General features: G+C 36.6%; 6 protein-coding genes across 7 annotated transcripts in view; 2 read left to right on the top strand and 4 right to left on the bottom strand.

Annotated features, from left to right (window-relative positions):
• Window position 1: 1 nt before the first annotated feature.
• On the bottom strand, window positions 2–7,854 carry LOC105313595 (ankyrin repeat and IBR domain-containing protein 1-like). The gene is made up of 18 exons (XM_019999408.1): window positions 7,435–7,854; window positions 6,976–7,032; window positions 6,720–6,845; window positions 6,195–6,338; window positions 6,096–6,135; window positions 5,670–5,907; window positions 5,526–5,607; window positions 5,194–5,426; window positions 5,055–5,143; window positions 4,833–4,914; window positions 3,551–3,599; window positions 3,347–3,481; window positions 3,214–3,288; window positions 2,792–3,001; window positions 2,361–2,512; window positions 1,771–2,051; window positions 964–1,140; window positions 2–263 (listed from the first exon to the last, which is right to left on the bottom strand). The coding sequence occupies exons 1-18, from the start codon at window positions 7,795–7,797 to the stop codon at window positions 28–30; spliced, it is 2,769 nt and encodes a 922-aa protein (XP_019854967.1). The 5' UTR covers window positions 7,798–7,854; the 3' UTR covers window positions 2–27.
• A 29-nt stretch (window positions 7,855–7,883) lies between these two features.
• LOC100633727 (dnaJ homolog subfamily C member 7-like) lies at window positions 7,884–11,549 on the top strand. Its single transcript, XM_019999409.1, has 12 exons — window positions 7,884–7,997; window positions 8,048–8,110; window positions 8,161–8,249; window positions 8,973–9,211; window positions 9,265–9,339; window positions 9,422–9,540; window positions 9,639–9,708; window positions 9,753–9,836; window positions 9,922–10,178; window positions 10,595–10,815; window positions 10,898–11,038; window positions 11,290–11,549. Exons 1-12 carry the CDS (start codon window positions 7,963–7,965, stop codon window positions 11,445–11,447), a joined length of 1,551 nt encoding a protein of 516 aa, XP_019854968.1. The 5' UTR covers window positions 7,884–7,962; the 3' UTR covers window positions 11,448–11,549.
• LOC100633599 (metalloendopeptidase OMA1, mitochondrial-like) lies at window positions 11,456–13,015 on the bottom strand. The gene has a single exon (XM_003388287.2). It carries the CDS (start codon window positions 12,946–12,948, stop codon window positions 11,788–11,790), a length of 1,161 nt encoding a protein of 386 aa, XP_003388335.1. The 5' UTR covers window positions 12,949–13,015; the 3' UTR covers window positions 11,456–11,787.
• On the bottom strand, window positions 11,796–14,650 carry LOC100633474 (metalloendopeptidase OMA1, mitochondrial-like). Its single transcript, XM_003388286.2, has 2 exons — window positions 13,528–14,650; window positions 11,796–11,827 (listed from the first exon to the last, which is right to left on the bottom strand). The coding sequence occupies exon 1, from the start codon at window positions 14,637–14,639 to the stop codon at window positions 13,530–13,532; it is 1,110 nt and encodes a 369-aa protein (XP_003388334.1). The 5' UTR covers window positions 14,640–14,650; the 3' UTR covers window positions 11,796–11,827; window positions 13,528–13,529.
• An 82-nt stretch (window positions 14,651–14,732) lies between these two features.
• On the top strand, window positions 14,733–17,921 carry LOC100633347 (lupus La protein-like). The gene is made up of 12 exons (XM_003388285.1): window positions 14,733–14,825; window positions 14,870–14,942; window positions 14,991–15,097; window positions 15,898–16,008; window positions 16,060–16,122; window positions 16,175–16,219; window positions 16,269–16,372; window positions 16,433–16,528; window positions 17,353–17,443; window positions 17,562–17,621; window positions 17,669–17,792; window positions 17,842–17,921. Exons 1-12 carry the CDS (start codon window positions 14,733–14,735, stop codon window positions 17,919–17,921), a joined length of 1,047 nt encoding a protein of 348 aa, XP_003388333.1.
• A 730-nt stretch (window positions 17,922–18,651) lies between these two features.
• Window positions 18,652–25,381, bottom strand: part of LOC109583897 (uncharacterized) — a 19,176-nt gene continuing 12,446 nt past the window's right edge. Inside the window, exon 2 of one of the 2 annotated variants that reach the window (XM_019999406.1) lies at window positions 18,652–20,610. In XM_019999406.1, coding sequence (XP_019854965.1) covers window positions 18,803–20,610 — 1,808 coding nt within the window. In that variant the 3' untranslated portion in view covers window positions 18,652–18,802. Of the gene's footprint in view, window positions 20,616–25,381 lie in introns of both variants that reach the window. The other variant, XM_019999407.1, reaches the window with a different exon arrangement.

The raw sequence follows: 25,381 nt of genomic DNA, 5'->3' as shown, positions 1-25,381 counted from the left end.
TAATTATTATTCAGGCCAGCCATTCTTTCAATTATTAATTTCTCCTACAGTTGATAGTGATAGAGCTATTGCTGTAGCTAATTCTTCGTCCATTTCTTCTTCGTTAAAAAAAGTCTGAGTATTGATACTATTGCTTCCATTATTGGTTCTGTTAGGTGATACTGCTAGGTGATCTCTTGATGGAGTGGGAGCTTCACTTGAAGAGGATGAACTCGGAGCCCATTGACTCTCATGCAGTATGGTTTGACGCCAATGCTCTAGATCTATCGTGAGAATAAAAAGCATTTAAAATTAATGCATTTTACATGTTGAGTAGTTGAATTAAATCAAAACTGGATTTTTAATGAATTTTAAAAATTCTCTAAAATCTGGACAAAGTTCCTGTACTATATAGTACAGGGCATTTTGTTTAAAAAGTTTATGAGAGAATTCTTTCATTTTTATTATACACTTTTTGATGCATACACGTACAGTACTTACATGTATGTTGTGTTTGAGCTGGTTCCAATCAAAATCAAATTTTTTACGACTTGGGGGCAAAGCCCCCAGGTCGTTCCTATAATTGATTTCACCCACGTGCGATATATATAGTTGATTGCATGTCCACACTTACATTTCTTCTATACACGTTGTATTGGAGAAATAACAAGCCTTAGCAACCACCCGCCCACGCTTGTTTTACGTAGTGGGTGCGGCCACGGTAAACAAAATGGTGGCTTACACACGGGACAAAATTATGAGCTTTCTAACAGCAAGAGAACACAGATATACTGTCTAAACACTTCTCTAGAAGCATTAGAGGGTAGAGAGAATCTCTGAAGTTTTAATAAGTACTTACATGTAGCTATGCATGTAAGGTGGTGAAATCAATTATAGGAATATTTTTACACTGTTACGCTTGTTAATTTGATTCAAAATCATGACTATATAATATTCATGCAAAATACAATACTGTAACTGTACCTAAGTTGTTAATGGTAAAAGGATCACTGGGTTGACTGTTCTGACTTGCTGAAGAAAAGGGAAACCTATCACCTCCTGACTCAACAATTGATAAATCATTAGTACCGACTTGAAACTTCCCAGCACTGCTGTTACTCTCTCCACTTTTCATACTTAGCATTATAGCAAACTCGGTATCTGCAAAATTATTATTATGTAAAAAATTAAAATAATACATGTATGTAGATCAATAATTCCTCTAAAAAATTTTCACTTCAAGTTTTGTTAAATAATAAAAAAATTTTAGAGGTGAGCAGCTATAATTCCTACGAAGCTTTAAAATTGTCAAATTTTGAGGGATTGCACACTGCTATGGTGTCATTAAGGCCAATCACACTAACTGGTAGCCTGGCTATTCATAGTATACAGTGCAACTAATAGAGGCAAATGATGAAATTAGAACCACATGCAACAATTATTATAAAACAAATTTAGAAATTTTGGTAGAAAATTTGAAATAAATATATATTTTTACATTTAGAGTGCCTAATACCGTAGGGCGTCTTTTTTCGAGGGCTATAAATTTCGTGGATTTTGCAATTTTTTAAAAAGATTCGCAAAAATTACTCCTGTGAAAATTAAATTAATACAGTACAAGATGGCATAAATTCACAAAAATTAAATCCGCAAAATAAAAATCCACAAAATTTATAGCCCTCAGAAAAAGGTGCCCTAAGGTATTTAGAAGAATTACAGTATTAATTATAATTTTCAAACACTAACACTAGTGGTTGCAGGCTTGCAGCGTACATTATACATAATACTGACCTGATTTTAGTTGGGATTCTTCATCAAACTCTTGCTTTGAAGCTAGCAGTGCTTCTTGTATTAGCTTGTCTTCCTTCCTCCGTGTTACATAGTCCTGCTGTGATATTCTTATTGCTTCGTCCAACTGTCTCTTTTCCTCTGCCTCCCTCCTCGACTCTTCCTCTATCTCTTCCCTCTCTCTTTGTCTGTCTCTTCTTATTCTTTCTCTCGCTCTCTGAACCATTTCCCTCCTCTCCCTCATGTACTCTGAAGTGGAAGGTAATATCGGAGCCTTTGGAGGTCTAGTATATAAAGAAAGACATAAATTAGGAAAATTCAGGAACTGTACTACCGTATAGCGCAAAATTTCTGAGGGCCATAAATTTCGTCAATTTGCCTGAAAATCTATTTCACGAATTTAAATTTCTCAAATTTATGCCTTCTGCCATCTTTGTACCGTAAAAATTTGATTTTCGTGGAATTAATTTTCGTGAATTTTTAAAGAATCGCAAAATCCACGAAATTTACAGCCCTCAAAAATGTTGTGCTATACGGTACATCTACTACGTCTAATTTTAGTACAATAGTAGAGGTAATATTGTAATGCTTACGGGGCATGTAAATCCTTCTGAACGAATCTTATAAAAGCAAGTCTGTTGTTATAGACTGTCCTTGTTAGTCGGATTATTTCAGAGCGAGGTTTCCTCAAGTGAGGTCTGGCCACAACTTCAGCTAGACTCTCAACCTGCTCCTCAAACATACCCTGAGAATAAGAGAGATATAGTTTATTACTAATTCCAGTTAATTGTGACTAGTTTTTTGTATTTTACTTCACTATTATTTGCAAATTTTATTAGGTTGGATCTAATTTTCTAAACAATTAAATGTATATCATAATTGAAATATCAAATATTCTACAGAGAATATTTAATACGTTATTCATTATTGAAAATGCTCAAATTATAATAACTTCATTTTCAGTTCACTAAAACAACAATAATGAGGATTATGCTATTCTAGCCCACACTTATTGTTGCATTACTTGTTTTCCCTCAAATTTGTCCCTAACAGGTACAACCAGGAGTGTGGAACCATATCCATAAGAAGCTGCTAGTGTCTGTCTCGCCTCCACTAGAGTCCTCACTGCATCTTTAACAAATGACACATCACCAACACTGGAGCCTTCCTCTAGGGCAGCAGCTTCCAATGCCTGCATCTTCTCACCAGCAGCTTGCAAGTAGCCTAGCTCTAACTATTGAGAGAGTTTAAACCAATGAATTAGCAGACACTTTATATATGTAGGTAAATAATATTCTAGGTACTACATTTCTTCCTCTCTTCCCTCCCTCCCTCCCTCCCTCCCTCCCTCCCTCCCTCTCTCTCTCCCTCCCTCCCTCTCTCTCTCTCTCTCTCTCTCTCTCTCTCTCTCTCTCTTTCTCTCTCTCTCTCTCTCTCTCCATTTACCTTTAAGCTGTGACAGTGGTTCTTATAGCGACTGTGATAGTGTTGAAAATGTGCTATCTTTTCATAATCATCTGACTGCAGGTAACAAACATAGTCTCATTATTATAGTTTCACTACTAGTGCAACAGCTTGCCTCTTTTTCTCTGTCACGAAGCATGTCATTTGCTTTCTCAATTATCTTTAAACGATTGCAGTCATAGTAACCACCAGTGGATGAATTGTGCTTGCTCCAAAGATCAAGACACATCCAACAAAAATCATGTTTACACTAAAAGAGAAAAGAATAGAAGAAATGATAAAGTAGAAGAGAAGGAGGTGAGAGAATCAAGTTACATACATGACCACACTTCATATGGTTACAGCCATCAATCTTCTCAATAGGAGTTCTGGAAAAAGAAACAACATAAAACATTAAAAGTATAACTATGAGAACTTTAAAAATTACATGTACATGTATGCCAATTTAGAAATTGGGTCCAAAATCAACCTCAATTTTATTATATTTTCTAATACATGATTATTGTTATGTAACAGTTTGAACTGATTCCAACAATTTTTTTTGAGTTATGAGCATTTGAAAAAATGTGCCAATTTTTGAAAAATATCCAAAGCTATACCCATATGGTTTTTCCCAAAAAATGGCTCCGAAATCACCCCAAATTTTTATTGCAATTTCTGATACATATTGATGTACTTATGCTATATAGAAAGTTTGAGCCAATTCCAATAAAAAATTTTCAAGTTATGGCCATTTTAAAAATCAAGCCAATTTTTGAAAAATACCCAAGGCTATTAGCCCATGGTTTTTTCCAAAAAATGGCTCCAAAATCATCCCAAATTTTTATTACATTTTCTGATACATATTGATGTACTTATGTTATATAAAAAGTTTGAGCCGATTCCGATAAAAAATTTTCGAGCTATGGCCATTTTAAAAATCAAACCAATTTTTGAAAAATACCCAAGGCTATTATATAGCCCATGGTTTTTTCCAAAAAATGGCTCCGAAATCACCCCAAATTTTTATTACAATTTCTGATACATATTGATGTACTTATACTGTGTAGAAAGTTTAAGCTGATTCCGACTTCAATTTTTGGAGTTACTGCCATTTTAATAAAACGCTAAAATTCTGAAAAATACCCAACGTTACAGCCCATGGTTTTATCTAAAAATTGGCTCCAAAATCACCCCAAATTTTTATTGCATTTTCTGATGCATATTGATGTACTTATACTGTGTAGAAAGTTTAAGCTGATTTCGACTTCAATTTTTGGAGTTACTGCCATTTTAATAAAACGCTAAAATTCTGAAAAATACCCAAGGTTACAGCCCATGGTTTTATCTAAAAATTGGCTCCGAAATCACCCCAAATTTTTATTGCATTTTCTGATGCATATTGATGTACTTATGCTATGTAGAAAGTTTGAGCTGATTCCAATACAAATTTTTTGAGCTATGGCCATTTGAAAAAAAACAGGCCAATTTTTGAAAACACCCAAGGCTATAGCACATGGTTTTATCTAAAATTGGCTCTGAAATCATCCCAAATTTTTATCACATTTTCTGATACATATTAAAGCCCCTTGCTTTATTGAATAGGTTATGAAGGAACTCACTTGCAGCGTGGACAAGGCTTGCTGTTTGATGATATCCATCGACTGCTAGCAGCTTCACCAAAATCCTCACACGTCATTGATCCTAATGCAAGTACATGAATACACAACTGATAGTATATATCATCACACTATGCTACAATTGCAAGAGCTGTAACTCTTGCATGCATTGATATGGACTGGTGGCTATGCCTATTCTACACAGAATATTTTGTTATTTTGTACCTATTTTAACTTGCATTTGATCAATTCTCAGTAACCATCCCTTCCACATTTCACAAGTGCAAATCTCGTGAGCATCTTTACCACAATCCCTACACACACACAAACACTTATTCACATACAGCTCATAAAATTCACTCACCAACAGAAATAATGATCAAAGCTACAGTGGACCATCATTCCACTAGGCTTGTCACCTTCTCTGGTGTCTTCAAGTACGAGTTCTTCAATAAATGGAGTTGGTTTCTTTATAGCTTCACTGCAGCCAGGATGAGGACACCATCTTATGTTAGGGTTGCTATCAACGAATGCCTTTATGTCGAACAAGAGGTATTTTGAAGCCATGTCCCTTGATACCAATTTCTCTATTATATGCTGGAGATTAGGGTAAGAGAAAAATGAAAGAGAACATAAATAATAAGAAGAAAGGAGAATTGATCTCAGTCTCCATTTCATTCATTCTCCTCTTCTTACTATTGGTATTAGTTTATAGCAGCCATACTCTGGACAGCTTATTTTATGGACTTGGCCACTTTTAATCTTGTCATGCAAGTACCTTGTAAGAAGAAAACAAACCAGTCACTCGTTAGCGAATCAATGTCATCATAACAAACTAACTGTTGCCAGCAATCCTTGCAAAATGAGTGTTCGCATTGAATCTCCACTAGTTCGTCGATAGGACAGTAACATATACTACAGTCTATCTCATTACTAGCTCCTCCTCCTCCTCCTTTACTTGGTATGGTGTCATCTATATTGTCTAGTGTTAGTACTTCAGGTAGATCAACTCCAGCCTTTTCACAGACATCACTAGGGTCAGCTATCCATGCATTAAGGAGCCTTTCTTTAGACCACTCTGTGCATTAAATAGAGAGCAGGAGGAATGAGAAACAGAGAGAGGAAGAAGAGCATTATTGGAAACAAACAAAAGTAAAGAGGATAGGCATATAAAAACTAACACAACCATTATTTTTACTGCACAATATAACCGTTATTATTATTATTATTATTATTATTATTATTATTATTATTATTATTATATACCATAATTTCTTAGCAATGCCTCTGCTATAAACAGTGAAACCTGCAAATACACAAATTACTCGTTTGAAAGTATATAATTGTATACACAGTGACACTCACTCCTAATAACTCTGATGTCTGTATCAACAGTTCATCTTTTAAACTCATTAGCTCTTGATTCTTCATGGCAACGTGGTCCTGGGGCGATGCCACTGGAGCTGGATCCATTTCTATGACTAGACCACTCTCTTCCTCCTGTATGGGCTGAGATGAAGATGGAAATGAATAGGAAAACAGGTGGTAAGAGAAAAAGGACAAAGAAGTACTAATTATAACAGTAAAATAATCTACCATGCATTTATGTGTATCAAAAAATTATCAAAATGGAGAATTCTCTACTAGTCATTTTTGGCAAAATTTGGCCCACGACCCTTTACTTTGGCCCATGCTTGTCAATAGTAAATATACAATCTCAAATAACATACATGTATGTATACTCTTGATTGTAGTATCATTGTACGCATACATATGACTGATATGAGCCTGTATAATTAAGCTCAGTGAGGTGTATACCTCCCACTACAAATCATAATTGGCTGCTACTCTCCACATTCGTGTGCCATTGGATTAGTGTTAAATACTTACAGCAAATACAATGCGTGTCTCTAATTTCTTAGCTATAGCTTCATGATTGTGATCAATGGCTAAATCAACAGGAGTCTTCCCATCAGTATTAGTAACAGAGAGATCAGCTTTAGAATCAACAAGCAACTAACAAAGAATAAAAGGGAACTGAATATGCTTTACGTTGTGTACTTTAGTAATAAGAGATGATAGAATGGGGCAATTCCCTTACTTTTAAAACATACAGTAAATATTATCAAATCTATATATAATATACCTGTACGCATTTCTGTAATCCAAACTGACAGGCATAGTGTAATGGAGTGTTACCATACTACAAATGGTTAGAAAAATAGTAACAAGACTATAGTAGAATTTGAAAGTAAAATTTTTATATACGAAACTATAAAAGGAAAAACAAAGTTATTTCAAGGAATTTTGAAATTCATTACGTCATATTTAAATTTGACAATGATTATTTCACAAAGAAATCCGATAGAGACACAAAATGTATAATAATTATCTATCGGTGAATAAAATTTTGTCCAATCATGGTGGACTAAAACATTAAACTTTATTTATACATTGTGTGAATAGGTGTACCACATACAGGCCAAACAGTTTCAAAAACTTTATCCTTTTATGTGAACTAATCAATAACACATGCATGTACCAACTCATTGCATCCCTAATGTATCCGTGTATGCATTATCTTAAATAGATCAGAATCACTTACATGATCAGCTGTTGATACAGATCTTGTAAGAGCACCTGATACAAATGTATTTTTAAGTGTCAGATCAAGCATGTCGTATCTTAGATCAGGATCAGACCCTTTACTGCATACAAGATGCAGGCAGTTCTGTCCATAGTTGTCCTGTATGAGTGGGCTCACTTGACCGTTCTCAAGAAAGTGGCCGTAGAGAGGCATCATCGCGTGTCTTGCTGCGTAATGGAGGATACTACCGCCGTCCTGGTAGCAGGGCTGCTTGGGGTCCACATTATCTCTCAGTAACTTCTTGTTGTAGAAGATGAATTCAGCTTTGGCGTGATCGCCTTGTCTCACAGCCTCACGAAAACGACTTTCGGAGTTCCCCATTGCTTTCAGCCATTGGTGGGTGGAGTAGTAGGTATGGTCTACTTGTGGGCGTGGTAAGGGGTGTGGTTTATAGAATAATGTGCATTAATTAGAAGCTTCTAGATCTAGAAACTTCTCTCTTCCCTCATTCTGTTATTCACTCTTCCCTACCCTAACTAATCAAACATGGATGTTGACAGTGACTTTTCAAGTGACCCTCAGTAATGTATCCGTCACTATTTACTCATTAGGTTACTGTTCTTGTCTTTAGGGTAGGTGAAATGAATGGAGACGCCGGCGATTCCATGGAATGTGAACCCGAGAGAAACCCTGAGTAACGAATCCTCCCTCTCTTTATGAAAGTCATATTTTGTATCATTTTAGGTCAGCTGAAAAGCTCAAGACTGATGGAAATGAAGCGTACAAGGCCAAAAACTACCAGTTAGCAGTGAGACTCTATTCAACGGCAATCGGTAAAACTACAGTACACATGTATACACATGATTTAATGATAATTGTATTTGGCACTGAAATCAGGGAAATGAAACCCTTACTCTAAGATTTATAAGAGGGCGTGGTTGCTGAAAATGTGGGTAGTACAAAATTAAAATAATTATCATAGTCATTAGCCAAACCACTCCTTAGCTATGGGGTCAGTACTATATTGACATGTATAATTAAAAGGGAAACGTTCACGGAAATAGATGCACACGTCACTGTAGAGGGAGGAAACATAAAATTGGGCATGTAGCAGATTATTAATTAATAGTTATAACACGTGTTTAGACATGTGTAGAGAGTAGAGACAGAGCAATCAGGCATAGAACTGAGTAGGCATCTGTAGAACACTTCTTTCTACCAACATTAGCTCTTTTACCTCCCCAAGACATTCTTTTTTTTAGTGAAGAAACACCAGGAACATTTACAAGTAGCCACTCAAGCAGCCATTTTGCCTTAATGTTTAAGGGCACAGCTACACATTATGAATAGTTATTAATGATGTCATCTTGAAAACTGGGCCACTTTTTCAAGATGGCATGCTTCCATGAATGTGTCCCTTTAATTAACATGTATAACCAGGATTTACTTCAGAGATTACTTATGCTTTGATATTAATTAGTCCCAAAGGATGAAATAATAACAATTGTTTAGAGCAATTAACAAACTTTTAATTAAAAAAAATTAATTATCTCTAGATCATGCTCCAGATCAGGCTAGTTACTATGGCAACAGATCAGCAGCTTACATGATGCTCGGTCATCACCAGAGGGCCCTGGAGGATGCTCAAATGGCCATCAAACTAGACCCAAACTTTGTAAAGGGCTACCTTAGAGCAGCCAAATGTCACATGATGATGGGTAACCCCTCACTCTCTACTGATTATTACGATAAAGTATTAATGATCCAGCCTGGGAACTCGCAAGCTAAGGAAGAGGTATTGTAGGAGGATTGTTGGTAATTGTGTATTTAAAGTTTGTGTGTGTGTAGAAGAAACAGTGTGAAAGCATGATACATTATCTTACAAGAGCAGAACAAGAATTTGACAAAAGCAAATTCAGAGAAGTAAGTTTTGTTCATAATAATAATTTTATTTTGTATAATCTTTTTTCTTCTGTCTTTTGCTCTCTGTCTCTTTCTCTTTTAGTGTATTTTCAGTTTGGACCAGTGTCTAGCTGTATCTCCTTCCTGTACAAGATTTAGAACACTGAAAGCTGAAGCATTGGCTAAACATGGACGTTTAGACGATGCTGTTGTCCTATGCAAGTATGTTTTGAAAAATAATAAATGTCACTGATTCAAAGCCACAATTTGTTGCCCAATTATAATTTTTACAAAAATGTATTTTTTTTCTAAAATAATAGTGACTTACTCAGAGAAAACAATAACAATTCTGATGCTATTTATGTCAAAGCCCTCGCCCTATACTATCAAGTATTAATGGTCTGTCCTATTTTTTATTTATTAATATGTGATAGGACCAAACAGACAAAGCTCATCAGTTTTTAATGAATGTACTAAAACGTGATCCTGATCATAAAAAAGCATTTCAGTTTAGAAAGGTGAGCTGTGTATTAAAAAATTATTTTTTACTATCATCATTTTTACTCAATTTTTTTTCCCCCCCCCCCCCCCTCTCTCTCTCAGCGTTCTAAAGAGTTATTAAAGAAGAAAGAGGAAGGGAACACGGCATACAAAAGTGGCTCCTATCAAGAAGCATACGAAATTTATAGTGACGCACTTCAGATCGATCCCTACAACAGAGCAACCAATGCTAAACTCTACTGCAATAGAGCACTGGCCTCACAAAAACTGGGAAAACTAACGGAGAGTATTGACGATTGTACGCAAGCCATTGAACTTGATGAGAAATATGTGAAAGCTTATCAAAGACGAGCTACATCGTAAGATAGAGGGGGATGGAGGGAGAAGGAAATATAATTGATCAAAGACACACAATTTGGTTTTGTATTACATAATGCTATGACCACAACTATCAACTGTACATATGAATGCATGTAATGTAAGAATGTTATCAAGAGGACATAAATACATTTTATTGTTTTTAACTATTGGCTAGCTTCCATGTAGTCCACTATACTGTACATGCATGTAGCTTTATAGCTATAGCACTGATTAAAGTATGCATACTGGCTGCTGTGTGTGTAGCAGCTGTTGGGTAATTTTCACTGGTAGAGTAATAGTAACATTTGGAATATGTACACATACAGTACATACATGTATATATCTGCTGGGTAATTTAGTAATCAGCAGTAACATTTGAAATATGCATTTCACTGCAGTCTCTTCTCTCCTGTAGATATCAATTAAATGAACAGCATGAAGAGTGTGTGCGTGACTGGAAGAAAGTAATGGAGTTGGACAGTACTAGTGAAAACAAGAGAGCTCTTAAAGATGCCGAGAAAAAACTGAAAATGAGCCAAAGGAAGGACTACTATAAAATACTAGGCATAGAAAAGGATGCCAATGATGACCAGATTAAGAAGGCTTACAGGAAAAAAGCTTTATTACATCATCCAGGTGAAAATAAATTTGATGTTTTACAAATTATTTTTTTTATTAGCTGTTAACATTGGTTTTCATGTTTATTTTTTTATTTTAGATCGTCATTCGACTGCCGAACCAGAGGTACGTGAAGCAGAAGAGGTGAAGTTTAAAGATGTGAGTGAAGCTTATTCCGTTCTGACTGACCCTAAGAAGAGAAGACGCTATGACACTGGAGAAGATCTTGAAGGAGGAATTGGTAAGTACTTGATTGCTTCTGTGGTTTTAATATATAGCAATAATAATAATTCAGCATAAAAGCATGATGTACATTCAGAAATGTAAAAATTAATAACTTTGCCATTTTTGTACTTAATACTTATACATTTATGTATGTCATGTGGTCCCATTACATGGTACATTAATTGTTTAAAATAATTTCAGAATGGTGTGATTAGTCTGGTAACTGTGATCAACATGTACTATACATGTAATTCTCTCTCACTTTAGATATTGATGCTGCTGACATATTTTCAACATTCTTTGCTGGTGGTTCACCATTTGGAGGGGGTCCTTTTGGTGGTGGACCATTTGGATTTGGGGGAATGCCCTTCACTTTCAGCACTGATGGTGGAGGCAATTTCTTTACTACAGGATATACACATTAATTATTTTAAGTTACATGTTTAACATTATCATCTTTTGTAATAACTAATAATATTATTATTCAGTATTAAATGTTATATAAATAAACACAGTGTTGCTGAAAATGATTATGATCACAAGCACTCTTGTCACAAGACAACAGGAAATAAATAATACAAGTAATGGTCTTGAAACGAGAGGGATGAATGTTTTTCTTCTCTTTGGAACTAGATTAGAATCATTTTTTAAAGATTTTATTTTACAATCGATAGTTCATGCCTGCCCCTAAATGTCTAGTAACTTAGATACAATCTACACGTACATGTAAATACTTGTGCTACATGTATATGTGCACAGTAAGAATTAAAAATGCGACCCAAACTTATTAGTGTAAATAATATTGCGTTTGATTAACTTTGCAAAGGATGCAGAAAATGCTTCCATTTCTTTCTTGATCTGTGACTCACACTGACCAGAACTGTGCAGCTCCTCAGCTTGAGGTAGAAGTGACTGCAGTATCATGAACCTCCTCTCATTGCATGGATGGACCCGAAAATATTCCTTCACAGTGTCAGATAGTGCAGATACATCAGACTTAGGTAAGTGCTTCCAAAGTTTAATGGCTCTCTCAGGATTGAAGCAAGCCTTTGATGCTAACAGTAGCCCTACCTGATCAGCTTCTATCTCACGCTTACGCCTGAAGTAATAGCTGGACAATATTTTAGTTTTATTGAAGACTACATGAGTGAAGAATGATACTAAGACACTTGGAATGAAGAACCATATAGCAGCAATACAAACCAGTTTAAGCATAGAGACTAGATGAGAGTAACTGGAGTCCTCAGCTGCATGATTAAGAATAATGTGAGCCATTTCGTGGCTGAGCATTAAACTAGCTTCATCTATATTATGACAGGCATTTAGCATTCCAGAATATATAATGATATCACCAGTGGGTAAGCTCGCTATGTTCTTTGACTCTGGATTATCAACTATGGTTATCCTCCAGTCTATATCAGTGATCCCCTCACACCAGGAGTTGTGTGTTACTATCTGCCTAACGAGTGGGAAGACAATATTGGTATAGTACTGGTGGCTGGCTGGTAGTACCTTATGGTCTCCTATAAAATTTAATGTTTTAAGGTTCAGAGCATTGTCAGGCCCCACTGTCCCCATTTCCTGCTTCAATAACTGACACCTATCATCTCTGGAGTACATCATAAAGCGATATCTCTTAGTGAGAGGAACAAACTCCAAATGAGTGAAATAGTATACTCCTCCTCCTGCCAGGAAGAGGCTTCCAGCTCCGTAAAAGTATTTTCTCTGTCTCTTCAGTGAAGCTTTTATCTTCACCTTCCTGGCTTCTGGTAGTCGTTTCCATACTTCTCTAGCTGCCCTGGCACTGAATGCAACTACAAATGTTCCTGTTTGAGTGAAGAGCCAAATGGGGGGCGCTCTAAAGGATGGAGTGGTATGAAAGAAACGAGCTGATCTAACTAGCATGGAGCAGGTGATGGACGCCATCTTTAAGGAGGAGGGCCCTGGAGCGGACTCAGCTGATCAGCGCTGCGGAGGGGTTCGTAAAATAGACCACGCCCTTTAAATTAGATTAATGATTAAAATTCATTGTAAATCATTGAATTAATTAATTTATTACATGGTACAAAAAAATTTAGCGTTTTAAATTTCAGAGTGGTGGGATTAGTGTGGTCAACATGTACATGCAATTCTCTCTCCTCTCATTTTTTAGATATTGATGCTGCTGACATATTTTCAACATTCTTTGCTGGTCGTTCACCGTTTGATGGTGGACCAATTGGATTTGGCGGAATGCCCTTCACTTTAGCACTGATGGTGGAGGCAGTTTCTTTGCTACAGGATATATGCATTAATTATTTTAAGTTACATGTTTAACATTATCATCTTTTGTAATAACTAATGATTATAAACGTTATATAAATAAACATGGTGCTGTTATGAATACAGCAAGAAATAAAATAATAATTCAGATAAAAATTACATGTACATGTAAATACTTGTGCTACATGCATGTGTGCACAATAAGAATTAAAAATGCCACTCACAAACTACATGCAAATATTGTGTTAAAATCCGATTAACTTTGCCAAGGATGCAGAAAATGCTTTCATTTCTTTCTTCATCCGTGACTCACACTGACCAGAACTGTGCAGCTCCTTAGCTTGAGGTAGAAGTGACTGCAGTATCATGAACCTCCTCTCGTTGCATGGATGAGTTTGAAAGTATTCCTGAACAGTGTCTGATTCATTAAACATTGGTAAGTGCTTCCAAAGTTTAATGGCTCTCTCAGGATTGAAGCAAGCCTTTGATGCTAGCAGTAGCCCTACCTGATCAGCTTCCATCTCAAGCTTACGACTGTAGCGATTGTTGGATAGTATTGTAACTGTTCCATTGAAGAGTTTGTGAGTAAAGAATGATATTAAATCATTTGGAATGAAGAACCATATAGCAGCAATACAAACTAGTTTAAGCATAGAGACTAGGCCAGAGTGACTAAAGGTCTCAACTCCGTGATCAAGAATAATGTGAGCCATTTCATGGCTGAGCATTAAACTAGCTTCATCTATATTATGGCAGGCATTTAGCATTCCAGAAAATATCACAATATCGCCAGTGGGTAAGCTCACTGCATTAACTAACTCTGGATTATCAACTATGGTTATCTTCCAGTGTATATCATTGACTCTCTCACACCAGGAGTTGTGTGTTACTATCTGTCTAACGAGTGGGATGACAGTATTATAGTACTGGTGATCGGCAGGTAGTACCTTCTGGTCTCCTATTAATGCTTTAAGGTTCAGAGCACTGTCAGGCCCTGCTGTCCCCATTTCTTGCTTCAATAACTGACACATATCATCTCTGGAGTACATCATAAAGCGATATCTCTTAGTGAGAGGAACAAACTCCAAATGAGTGAAATAGTATACACCTCCTCCTGCCAGGCAGAGGCTTCCTGCTCCGTAAAAGTACTTTCTTTGTCTCTTCAGTGAAGCTTTTATCTTCACTTTCCTGGCTTCTGGTAGTCGTTTCCATACTGCTCTAGCTGCCCTGGCACTGAATGCAACTACAAATCTTCCTAGTGGAGTCAAGAGCCAAATGGGGGGTGCTCTAAAGGATGGAGTGGTGTGAAAGAAACGAGCTGATCTAGCCATCATGGAGGGGGTCATGGACGCCATTTATCTTAAAGAGGTGGGGCTCAACAACAAACCACGCCTTGTTTTAAAATTTGATTCAGCAAGAGAAAAATCGATCTCGCCACGTGGTAGGTAATGGCTGAAAGTACAGGAGACGATGTCCCTTCTGCCTCGACCTCTAGCTCTGAGCCTGATGATTTAGAGAAGAAGATTATTCGTCAGATAGAGGTGAATGGACCTGGTTTCCTTACTACAAGTTATTTTTCTTCTAGTTTTATTTTGGTGACAGAAACCTCAGTCGGGACAAGTTCCTTCAAAACAAGATCAAAGAGAATGAAGATGGATGTAAGTCACTTGCTTGCTTTTACGTCTGTGTTACATTACATCTTTAAGGGGTGGAGTTGAGTGTTCTTTTGACATTTAGTCGACTCAAGGCTCTTAGTACCGATTGCAGTCTCATTGCTGGTGCCCTGAGAAAATCAACTAGTGGGCTTTTAGAGGTAATGGCAGAACCGGGTTCATTTATGGGGCTTGACAGATGTTATGATTATATAAGCATGTATCGTGTTAGTTTTATTTTGTAGAATAATCTTCTAGTTAGTGTAGGCATGTTTATTTACTGTTTGAAGTCTTGTTGAATTTGATACATGTTCATCAGGTTATGAAATAACACTACTCATGGCCACAAGATGTCCTATGTGTTTGCCATTTTATGCCTTTTTAGAAATCTAAGATGCACACTTTCATTTTTCAATTACCGTATAGCACAAAAATTTCGAGGGACAAAAATTTGGCAAATTTGGCGAATAGAGTTTCATTTGCCAAAATAAAAACTACCATTTTGAGCCTTTATACGCATGCTCAATGGCACGTGGCCACTAATTCGCCAAATTAAAATCCGCCAATAACCAAAATTTAGCAATTCGCCAAATTTTACTCCCTCCAAAATTTCCGGCTATACGGTATTGTGACCACATGGAAAATTTATAGTTAAGAATATGCAACTATGCATTGATGTGATCTTGCCTTTATTTTACTATCTCATTTAGCCATTTTCGAAGTACATGGTCTTTGGCCTAATTTTTGAGCACCAATTAAAAAAATTGAAGAGCACTTATATGCATCAGAAAATGTAATGAAAAATGTTTCATAGCCATTCTTGATAGAATGATCTATGCTCAAACGTGAGCACATTTGCATGCCTTATTGGTACCTTATTTTAAACCCATTTATGGCAATGTACAGTATACGTGTGCATATGAATATGTAGTATCATGTACATTCATATATGCATGTATAGGTAAGTGAGGATGGTCTTAAAGTAAAGAGGAAATCATCAGATCCTGTTCCAACTCTATCCCTACTCTCCCCTGAGGATAGGAAGGACATGAGCAATCGCACTCTTTATATGGTAAACTCTAACTCGGTTCCATTTATTTTTATATTATTTTTCTAATTATAGAAAGGCTTTCCAAAAGATTCAACTCTTGATGACATTCAAGACTTTCTTCTCCCATTTGGAGAGGTTTGCCTTTTATAATATAATAATTATATTTGTATTTTATTTAATATTTTAGACTGAAATGATACGAATGAAGAAAGACCTTGACAAACAGTTTAAGGTGCTTATATGATGTTACATAGCTTTGTTTTATGTTGTGGTGCATGTAGGGATCAATTTTTGTTGAGTATAAGTTAGTGGACTCCATTAGTAAAGTACTGGAGAAGAAAGCAGAACTAAAGTATAAGGATGAGCTATTGACTGTGGAGACAAAGTATCCTCTGCAAAATATTTGAATTGTCATGATTTTATTTTATTTATCTGACACTGACAGGCAGGATTACTTTAAACGTAAGGATGCAGAGAGGAAGGAAAAGAAGGCTCAGTCTCGTGTAGAATCATCTTCAGGTTCTGCCACTGAAACATCAAAGTAAACATATTTCTGATATTTCCCACCCATAAAAAATCCAAACTTGATTGGAATTAGCTCAAACTTGCTACGCAACATAAGTACATGTATGCGTATCAGAAAAAATTATTAAAATGTTGACTTTTCTCCTGGTCATTTTTGACAAAACTTGGCCAATGATCCTGTACTATATAGTACAGAGTCTTTGGCCTGATTTTGGAGCAATTTTAAAAATTCATAAAAAATTCAATTTTGATTGGAATCAGCTCAAACTTGCTATGCAACATAAGCACATTTATATGTATCAGGAAAATGATTAAAATAAAGAATTCTCTATTTTTCAATTTTGGTGAAATTTGGCAAACAACCCTGTACTATAGTACAGGGTCTTTGGCCCGATTTTGGAATAACTTTGAAAATGCAGGAAAAACTCAATTTTGATTGGAATCAGCTTTAATTTGCTATACAACATAAGTACATGTGTATGTATCAGAAAGAATTGTAAAAAAGAGAATTCTCTCCCTTTCAATTTTGGTAAAATTTGGCTTGAGACCATGGGCATGTACATGTACTGTAGTATTGGTACAGTACTGGACCTGATTCATATGCCAAAATTGAGAAGCAATGCTTTTAATATGGTACAAGATGGCAGATGGCATAAATTTGCGAAAAATTAAATCTGCAAAATAAAAATCCGCAAAATCTATAGCCCTCGAAAAAAGGCACCCTACAGTAATCTTTATAGCTCGCCTTAGTAATGAATCAAACAGCTACCTTTGTACTGACAGAATGAGAGATGATCTGCTGCCAGCACAGACAATTACACACTTTTTTAATGTTGATAGAGATACCAATGGCACTACTTTTATCAGACAAGAAGGAGCTATACTTCACTTCACTGGCTGTGGGGATGGAACGACTCGTGAGACACTTAAGGTGATTGTTGAATAGAGTTTTTATTACTGCTATTCTTAATGTCTGACTTATTTTGAATTGAAACTTCAGACTTCAGATTTTTTTATTTTACTAGATAGTAATCATTTTTTACCATTAGGAATATTTTAGACAATTTGCAACTGTTGCTTGGGTTGACTTTCAAAAAGGAGACACTGAAGTATATATTTCTAGCCTATATCCCATATAATCAGTGTCACTATGCAGGGCTATATCAGATTTGATGAAGATGGAGGAGCAAAGAAAGCATATGATGGTGCTATGGCTAATGTACCGACTGGAGAAGTTTGTAAAATATGTGACAGTGACGTAACTTTAAAGGTTCTGGAAGGTTTGCCTATTGTAACTAGAATATGACATTATTCGTCTTTTCTTTTAAGGAGAAGAAGAGAGTGCTTACTGGGAGAAAATGAAAGAAGACCAAGCCAATAGGAAAGCGAATAAAGGTGACACAGATTGATGGAGCTTGTATGATACTTACCAACTTATTAGGAGGTGGTAGAGGAGGAGGAAGAGGAGGGAGGAGAGGGAGAGGAGGAGGAAGAGGTGGAGGGAGAGGAGGATGGAAAGGTGGTAGAGGAGGCAGAAAGAAGTCATTTGGAGAGGAAGAGGAGCCTCCTTCTAAGTCTATCAAACTAGAGGAAGATGGTGGTTCAAATCCTCCTGAAACTGCTCCTGCTACAACTGAATCTTAATACTTTATTTTTACTAAAATCAAAGAAATCATTAATCAATTTAGTTTATTCACTATTGCATGCCATGCTGTATCATATGGTTGCAAGCCTTTTTCTGCAGCAGTATAATTACTGCATATGCTGGTATGTTTGCTGAGATGAAATAATGTGGTGCTTAATCGCTTACCTTAGGGTGGGTATTAATTGTGCTCTTAAATTTTAGTGTTTTAAAGGGGACCCTGATTTAGCGAAATGTAATATTAGCGGAAATAGGAAGAAAATCAATGGTAAAACCCCATTCAATAGCATAACACTACTCAAGAAGCCCAATTTATATATTTAATTGGAGCATGCATAACACTCAAAAGGATCACCCTATCTACTGTTATCTTGTTACAGATCTTGCCTCTCTTGTGTACTTGTTTACACAGGTACCGTTTTTTAAGTACACTCGCTAAAAACGCTAAAATTAAGTGTCACAATTAATACCCACCCTAAGGTATATTATTTTGGATCTTTTGAATTATATTTATATAGCAATTACAAAACTTAGTGAAGTGTTAAAATCTACATTTTGTAGCATAAAATGTCATATGGTGTGGAGACCAAGAGTCCCCAGACTAATACTAATATACATTTATGTAGCATAAGTCAGTTTTAGAGATAGTTACTTCTTTTTTGACTTGCTCGTTTTGCGGCCTTGAGCTTTTTTATCTAACAGTTCCTTAATGGCATCTTTAGTGCGTGCATACTGGACACACACAGCTCCAATATTATCAATGGCACTGCCAGAGCAAATGCACTCCTTGAAATCCTGAAATTCCTCGTTTTTAGAAACAAGTTCATAGTATTCTTTTGCTGGTGCATCATTGCCATGAAATTTTTCTTTCTGCTTCAATTTGAAAGCTGTTCCATGTAAAGGAATGTAGACGTATGGTTGAAACACAGATGAAGGCAAAGGAAGCTCTTGATGGAGGCCCAATAATGATAAGAACCATCTAGCATGAGTAAGAGTGATCATCAAATGAGAGGACATCGTTATACCAGTTGGACCCGGACGAGCTAATATACGAGGAGGCAGCTTCTCTAAGGAGCAATAGAAGAATGCCTGAAGTATTGGTGTGACATAATCCTCTGGTATGAGCTTGTTTTGATATGAATATATGAAGCAAACACATGCCAGCAGTGAGCCAATATCAGGAACTCGACTAGTTGGAGGTATATCTTTAAAAGATTTTGCAAATGATTTAAGCAAAACAATGTGATCAGGCTTCTTAAAAACTTCAACAAGCAATGATATCTTTTGCTCATGGGATATTTCCTTTCTAAGTGTGTCAAGGTCTTCTGGCACACATGGGCTTGGAACATCTATTGGCCTTGGTACACACTCATCTATCTTACTTTGGCCAAACTCGGTAACACTTTTACAGCAAAGTAGCTTGTAGATGATTGTACGGACTGGTTGAAGAACATCATAAATGCAACACAACTTTTCGTCAAGCTGCTCAATCTCGTCCCTCCACAATATGCCATTGCGCACAACTGGCAAACACATGCGATCTATTTTAACTTCTGAGGCAATAAAATCACAAAGAGGAGAAGCAGCAGTACTGACAGAAGAATCCCCACTGGAGGCTGGCATAGGATGAGAGCATGTATAAAAGGCATATGAGTAATGCACAGCTGCAGCGTAACGTGGGTTCTTCTTACATACATCAGCAATCTCACGTATAGCTAAGAATGAGACTGGGTCCTTGCAAGCTTCTTCATTGTCTTTGATCCATTTTAGAACTGTTTTGGTATACTCATAAGTCTTAACATAGTTATAGTTTATGTATCCAAATACTAATTTTTTTACATCTATCTCATCATTTAAATCTGTAGTAAAATCATTACCACAGAGGACTGAGAAAGCTGGTAGACACTTTTCATCGATTTTAAGGCGTCTTGCAAGGTAACCTGGACTAATAGCACCACAATGCACTTCAGCAATCTTGTAATCGTCTGGTATATCATCATCAGAAAGTTTGAGAGCATTTTCTTGATCAAATAACTTGTAGTGAATAGCCGTTACTCCATCCATCAGCATCATGTCTGTATCATTAGTCAATATACCACAGACGTTACCATGTGTACGCATGTATTCCGCCATCAAATTATCAGCCTCTCCTTCACACGTAATTAATTCAACTTTTGCTTCTTGGAGTGCCATCACTAGCTCAGTAACAAGGAGTGGTTGCATAATTTTTTTTCCAAATTTAACTTCAGTCTTTGCATCATATTTAGTTATGAACGAATGAGAAAGTATGACCTTCAATGAATCCTTTGTCCGCTTTTCCCAAGTAGATAACTTCATCTCATATTCTTTACCCGATCCTCTTGGACCATCACAAAAGAACACAGGTTCTATGTCAATGTGACGCAGCATTTCCACAAATCTGATAAGCCTTGAGGTGTATTCCTTGAAATCAGCACCATACATGTCCGAGGACTTCTTTGCATTGTGTACTATGTCCAATAGCCAGAACACTATTGCTATGAAGTCACAAACAAGAATTGCTTTTGCTGCTGTGGGATCTCTGCTTTTGCGTTTGGTTTCACTAGAGAGAACGAGTGACTCTGGTTTCACGCAGTTGCTAATATACTTCCATAGTCCTTTCACTCCCATCCTTTTCTATGCGCCGAAGTTACTAAATCTCGGGCACTTCATTGGACACTCCCTCTGATAAAAAATAGAACAGGCATGTGCCTTGTTGTATCCCATTTCTATGACATCATTCTCTCTAAATTTAGAACAAATAATAATTATATTTAATTATTCATAGGCCTTGGCGGATTATGCCAACATAATTTTGAGCATAATAGGGCCCAAAAGCATAAGTATAAATGCATAATGTAAGCATAATAGAACTATAAAAGAAAATTTTGAAAAATTGCATTGAGAAATGCAATAAACAGGCACTTGCACTCAATAAATTAACTGTTTTCATGTTTAAACAGTTACTATTGCTCACAATATTGTCAAGAACTTCATAATTGAATTACAGGCTCAGATTTTTGGGTGGGGCTAAGTTATTATAATGAAATTCATGGGCATAATTGGGAGCATAATGGCTGATTGGTAGAGCATAATAGAGCTGTTTTCTGAGAATTGCAGCATAGCATAGTAGAGCAATTTTAGAGCATAATCTGCCAAACCCTAATTATTCATCATTAATAATGATTTTTATTACAGATCTAAACACACCTCTTCATAATTTTCTGACAAGTTAGGTATTACAAATCTATAATTGATTTGAATTTTAAAACATCAGACAAACATGTACACAATTAATCAGAGACATTGCAAGAAAACAATAAATGTAACGACCACAATTAACCATTATTATTAGTGTATTATCATTATTATCAGTTATTATTTGATCTTTGGCTCATTTGGAATTGAGGGTTTTGTTGTGATTCTATAAAACAACTCTTTTGCAAAAAACTGAGAGAGAAACAAAGAGAAGTGATAATGACAATCTTTAACAGTCGTTATTGGAAAGAAGCTCATAGTATTCCTTTGCTGGTGCATCATCGCCATGAAAATTTTTTTCTGCTTCAATTTGAAAGCTGTTTCATGTAAAGGAATGTAGACATATGGTTGAAACACAGATGAAGGCAAAGGAAGTTCTTGATGGATGCCCAATAATGATAAGAACCATCTAGCATGAGTAAGAGTGATCATCAAATGAGAGGACATCATTACACCAGTTGGACCAGGACAAGCTGATATACGAGGAGGTAGCTTCTCTAAGGAGCAATAGAAAAATGCCTGAAGTATTGGTGTGACATAATCCTCTGGTATGAGCTTGTTTCGATATGAATATATGAAGCAAACACATGCCAGCAGTGAGCCAATATCAGGAACTCAATCAACTGGAGGTATATTTTTGAGAGATTTCATAAATGGTAGCAAAACAATGCAGTAAAACTTCAACAAGCAATAATATCTTTTGCTCATGGGATATTTTCTTTCTAATAGTGTGTTCACACTTCCTCCCCAGATGTACAGAACTGTACCCAATTATATAAGTTTGGTTATAAAAAACCATACTGGTAGCAGTTCACACTGCACAACTTAACTACACCAACTTCACTTCAAAACTTAACTGCACCATTTCAGAGCACTTACTTTGGTGCACCACTTTAGCCTGGTTTGGTTTGGTTACAGTAGTGCAGTTTAGTTATGTTCACACTTGTTATAAAAATTACACTATACTTCCCCAAAACCCAGTTCCATGTATAGTTCTGAAGGGTAGTGTGAACAGGGTAATAGTGTGTCAAAGTCTTTTGGCACACATGGGTTGAACATTTATTGGTTTTTGTACATACTCATCTATCTTACTCTGGCCAAGCTCTGTAACACTTTCACAGCAAAGTAGCTTGTAGATGATCATACAGACTGACTGGTTAGAGGACATCATAAATACAACACAATTTTTTGTCAAGCTGCTCAATCTCGTCTCTCCACAATATGCCATTACGCACAACTGGCAAACACATGTGATCTATTTTAACTTCGGAGGCAATAAAATCATAAAGAGGAGAAGCAGTGTAGTACTGACAAAAGAATTCGCACTGGAGGCTGGCATAGGATGAGACTGTGTATAAATGGCATATGAGTAATGCACAGCTGCAGTGTAGCATCTTCATTGTCCTTGATCCATTTGAGCACTGTTTTGATATACTCATAAGTCCTAACATAGTCATAGTTTATGCATCCAAATACTAATTTCTTTATATCTATCTCATCATCTTATTAAAATCATTACCACAAAGAGTTGAGAGAGCTAGTAGACACTTTTTATCTACTTTAAGGCGTCTTGCAAGATATCCTGGACTAATAGCACCACAATGCACTTCAGCAATCTTGTAATTATCTGATATGTGATCATCAGAAAGTTTGAGAGCATTTTCTTGATCAAAAAACTTGTAGTGAATAGTCGTTACTCCATGTATCAGCATCATGTCTGTATCATTGGTCAATATACCACAGACCTTACCATCAGCCTCTCCTTTGCACGTAATTTTTGCTTCTTGGAGTTCCATCATGAGCTCAGTAACATAGTGGTTGCATCAGCAATTAATTTTTTCTAAATTTAATTCAGTCTTTGCATTGTATTTTGTTATGAATGAATGTGAATGCATGCATGACCTCTAATGAATCCTTCGCTCTCTTCTCCCAAGTAGATAATTTCATCTTGTATTCTTTACGTGACCAGGACGAGCTGATATACGAGGAGGTAGCTTCTCTAAGGAGCAATAGAAGAATGCCTGAAGTATTGGTGTGACATAATCCTCTGGTATGAGCTTGTTTCGATATGAATATATGAAGCAAACACATGCCAGCAGTGAGCCAATATCAGGAACTCGACTAGTTGGAGGTATATCTTTGAGAAATTTTGCAAATGGTTGAAGCAAAGCAATGTAATAAGGCTCCTTAAAAGCTTCAATGAGCAATGATATCTTTTGCTCACGGGATAATTCCTCTCTGAGTGTGCTGAGGTCATCTGGGAAGATACATGGGCTTAGAACCTTTATTCGTTTTTGTATAAACTCATTTATCTTACTTTGGCCAAACTCGGTAACACTTTCACAGCAAAGTAGCTTATAGATGATCATAGGAACTGGTTGAAGGACATCATAAACGCAAGGCAATTCATCATCGAGCTGCTCAATCTCGTCCCTCCACAATATGCCATTCTTCACAACTGGCAAACACTTGCGATCCAGTCTAAGACTGCTTACTTCCAAAACAACAAGCTCATAAATAGCGGGAGAAACGGTATTGTGACTTTCATCAGAACTGACAGTAGAATCACTATCTGATTGATGAAAGAATGAATCAGGCAGAGAAACTTCATTTTCTTCATCATCAATGCTGTCTGCTTCATCAATGCTACCAGCTTTTTTATCAATGCTGTATGCAGTATTGATATTTGGTGGCTTTGCAAAAACTTCGTCATCATCATCAGAACATTCATTATTATCTAAAGCATTGCTTGAATTTACTTTAACATCTCCCACTGATTCATTGGATCCAGATGCAATATCCTTGATACAAAAAGGTATTGCAGTAGTATCATCATACTCTTCTTCTGTACTGTCTTGACTCTCATCATTACTATCCCTGCTTACTGAATTGGAGGATGCAGCTGGCATAATTGCAGCAACTGAAGCAGGATTAGAGCATGTATAAAAGGCATAAGAGTGACGCACAGCTTTAGTGTAGCGTGGTTCCTTCTCACATATATCAGCAATGTGGTTGGCCTCATGCAAGCGTCTTCATTGTGTTTGATCCATGTCAGCACTCTCTTGATATAGTCACTAATCCGAACATAGTGCTTGTATCCAAATACTAATTTCTTTATATTGATCTCATCATTCAAGTTCCCTGTAAAATCATTACCACAGAGGATTGAGAAAGCTGGTAGACACTTTTCATTGATTTTAAGGCGTTTTGCAAGGTAGCCTGGACTAATAGCACCACAATGCACTTCAGCAACCTTGTAATCTTCTGATACTTCATCATCAGAAAGTCTGAGAGCACCTCTTTGATCAAATAACTTGTAGTGAATAGCCGTTACTCCATGCATCAGCATCATGTCAGTATCATTGGTCAGTATGCCACAGACGTTACCATGTACACGCATGTATTCCGCCATCAAATTATCAGCCTCTCCTTTGCACGTAATTAATTCAACTTTTGCTTCTTGGAGTGTCATCACGAGCTCGGTAACAAGGAGTGGCCTCTTAATCTTTTTCCCAAATTTAACTTCAGTCTTTGCATCGTACTTAGTTATGAGCGAATGAGAAAGTATGACCTCCAACGAATCCTTTGTCCTCTTCTCCCAAGTAGATAACTTCATCCTATATGCATTATCCGATCCTCTTGGACCATCCCAAAAGAACACAGGTTCTACTGATGTCAATGTGACGCAGCATTTCCACAAATCTGATGAGCCTTGAGGTGTATTCCTTGAAATCAGCACCATACAGTGCAATATATCTCTCCGAGGACTTTTTGCATCGTGTACTATGTCCAATAGCCAGAACACTATTGCTATGAAGTCACACACAAGAATTGCTTTAGCTGCTGTTGGATCTCTGCTTTTGCGTTTCGTTTCAGTAGAAAGGATGAGTGGCTCTGGCCTCACGCCAGTTGGGCAGTTTCTAATGTACTTAAATAATCCTTTTACCATAA

This window comes from Amphimedon queenslandica, unplaced genomic scaffold (assembly GCF_000090795.2).
Source record: "Amphimedon queenslandica unplaced genomic scaffold, v1.1 AMPQUscaffold_13271, whole genome shotgun sequence".
In the NCBI taxonomy this organism is placed as follows: domain Eukaryota; kingdom Metazoa; phylum Porifera; class Demospongiae; order Haplosclerida; family Niphatidae; genus Amphimedon; species Amphimedon queenslandica.
Note: the sequence above shows the minus strand (reverse complement) of the source record. Positions and strands in the feature narration are given on the sequence as shown.

What these genes read in the sequence shown, in the direction of transcription:
- LOC100633727 (XM_019999409.1), top strand. Translation starts at nt 7,963, where the DNA reads ATGGATGTTGACAGTGACTTTTCAAGTGACCCTCA. An exon ending in ACAAAAGCAAATTCAGAGAA is followed by an intron (nt 9,340 to 9,421) that starts GTAAGTTTTGTT and finishes TTTCTCTTTTAG; the next exon opens with TGTATTTTCAGTTTGGACCA. An exon ending in AGCTTTATTACATCATCCAG is followed by an intron (nt 10,816 to 10,897) that starts GTGAAAATAAAT and finishes TTTTTATTTTAG; the next exon opens with ATCGTCATTCGACTGCCGAA.
- LOC100633347 (XM_003388285.1), top strand. Translation starts at nt 14,733, where the DNA reads ATGGCTGAAAGTACAGGAGACGATGTCCCTTCTGCCTCGACCTCTAGC. An exon ending in CAAAGAGAATGAAGATGGAT is followed by an intron (nt 14,943 to 14,990) that starts GTAAGTCACTTG and finishes TACATCTTTAAG; the next exon opens with GGGTGGAGTTGAGTGTTCTT. An exon ending in TCTGCCACTGAAACATCAAA is followed by an intron (nt 16,529 to 17,352) that starts GTAAACATATTT and finishes TAATGTTGATAG; the next exon opens with AGATACCAATGGCACTACTT.
- LOC100633474 (XM_003388286.2), bottom strand. Translation starts at nt 14,639, where the DNA reads ATGGCGTCCATGACCCCCTCCATGATGGCTAGATCAGCTCGTTTCTTT.
- LOC100633599 (XM_003388287.2), bottom strand. Translation starts at nt 12,948, where the DNA reads ATGGCGTCCATCACCTGCTCCATGCTAGTTAGATCAGCTCGTTTCTTT.
- LOC105313595 (XM_019999408.1), bottom strand. Translation starts at nt 7,797, where the DNA reads ATGGGGAACTCCGAAAGTCGTTTTCGTGAGGCTGTGAGACAAGGCGAT. An exon ending in TGCAAGGATTGCTGGCAACA is followed by an intron (nt 5,608 to 5,669) that starts GTTAGTTTGTTA and finishes TCTTCTTACAAG; the next exon opens with GTACTTGCATGACAAGATTA. An exon ending in ACAAATTTGAGGGAAAACAA is followed by an intron (nt 2,513 to 2,791) that starts GTAATGCAACAA and finishes TCTTATTCTCAG; the next exon opens with GGTATGTTTGAGGAGCAGGT.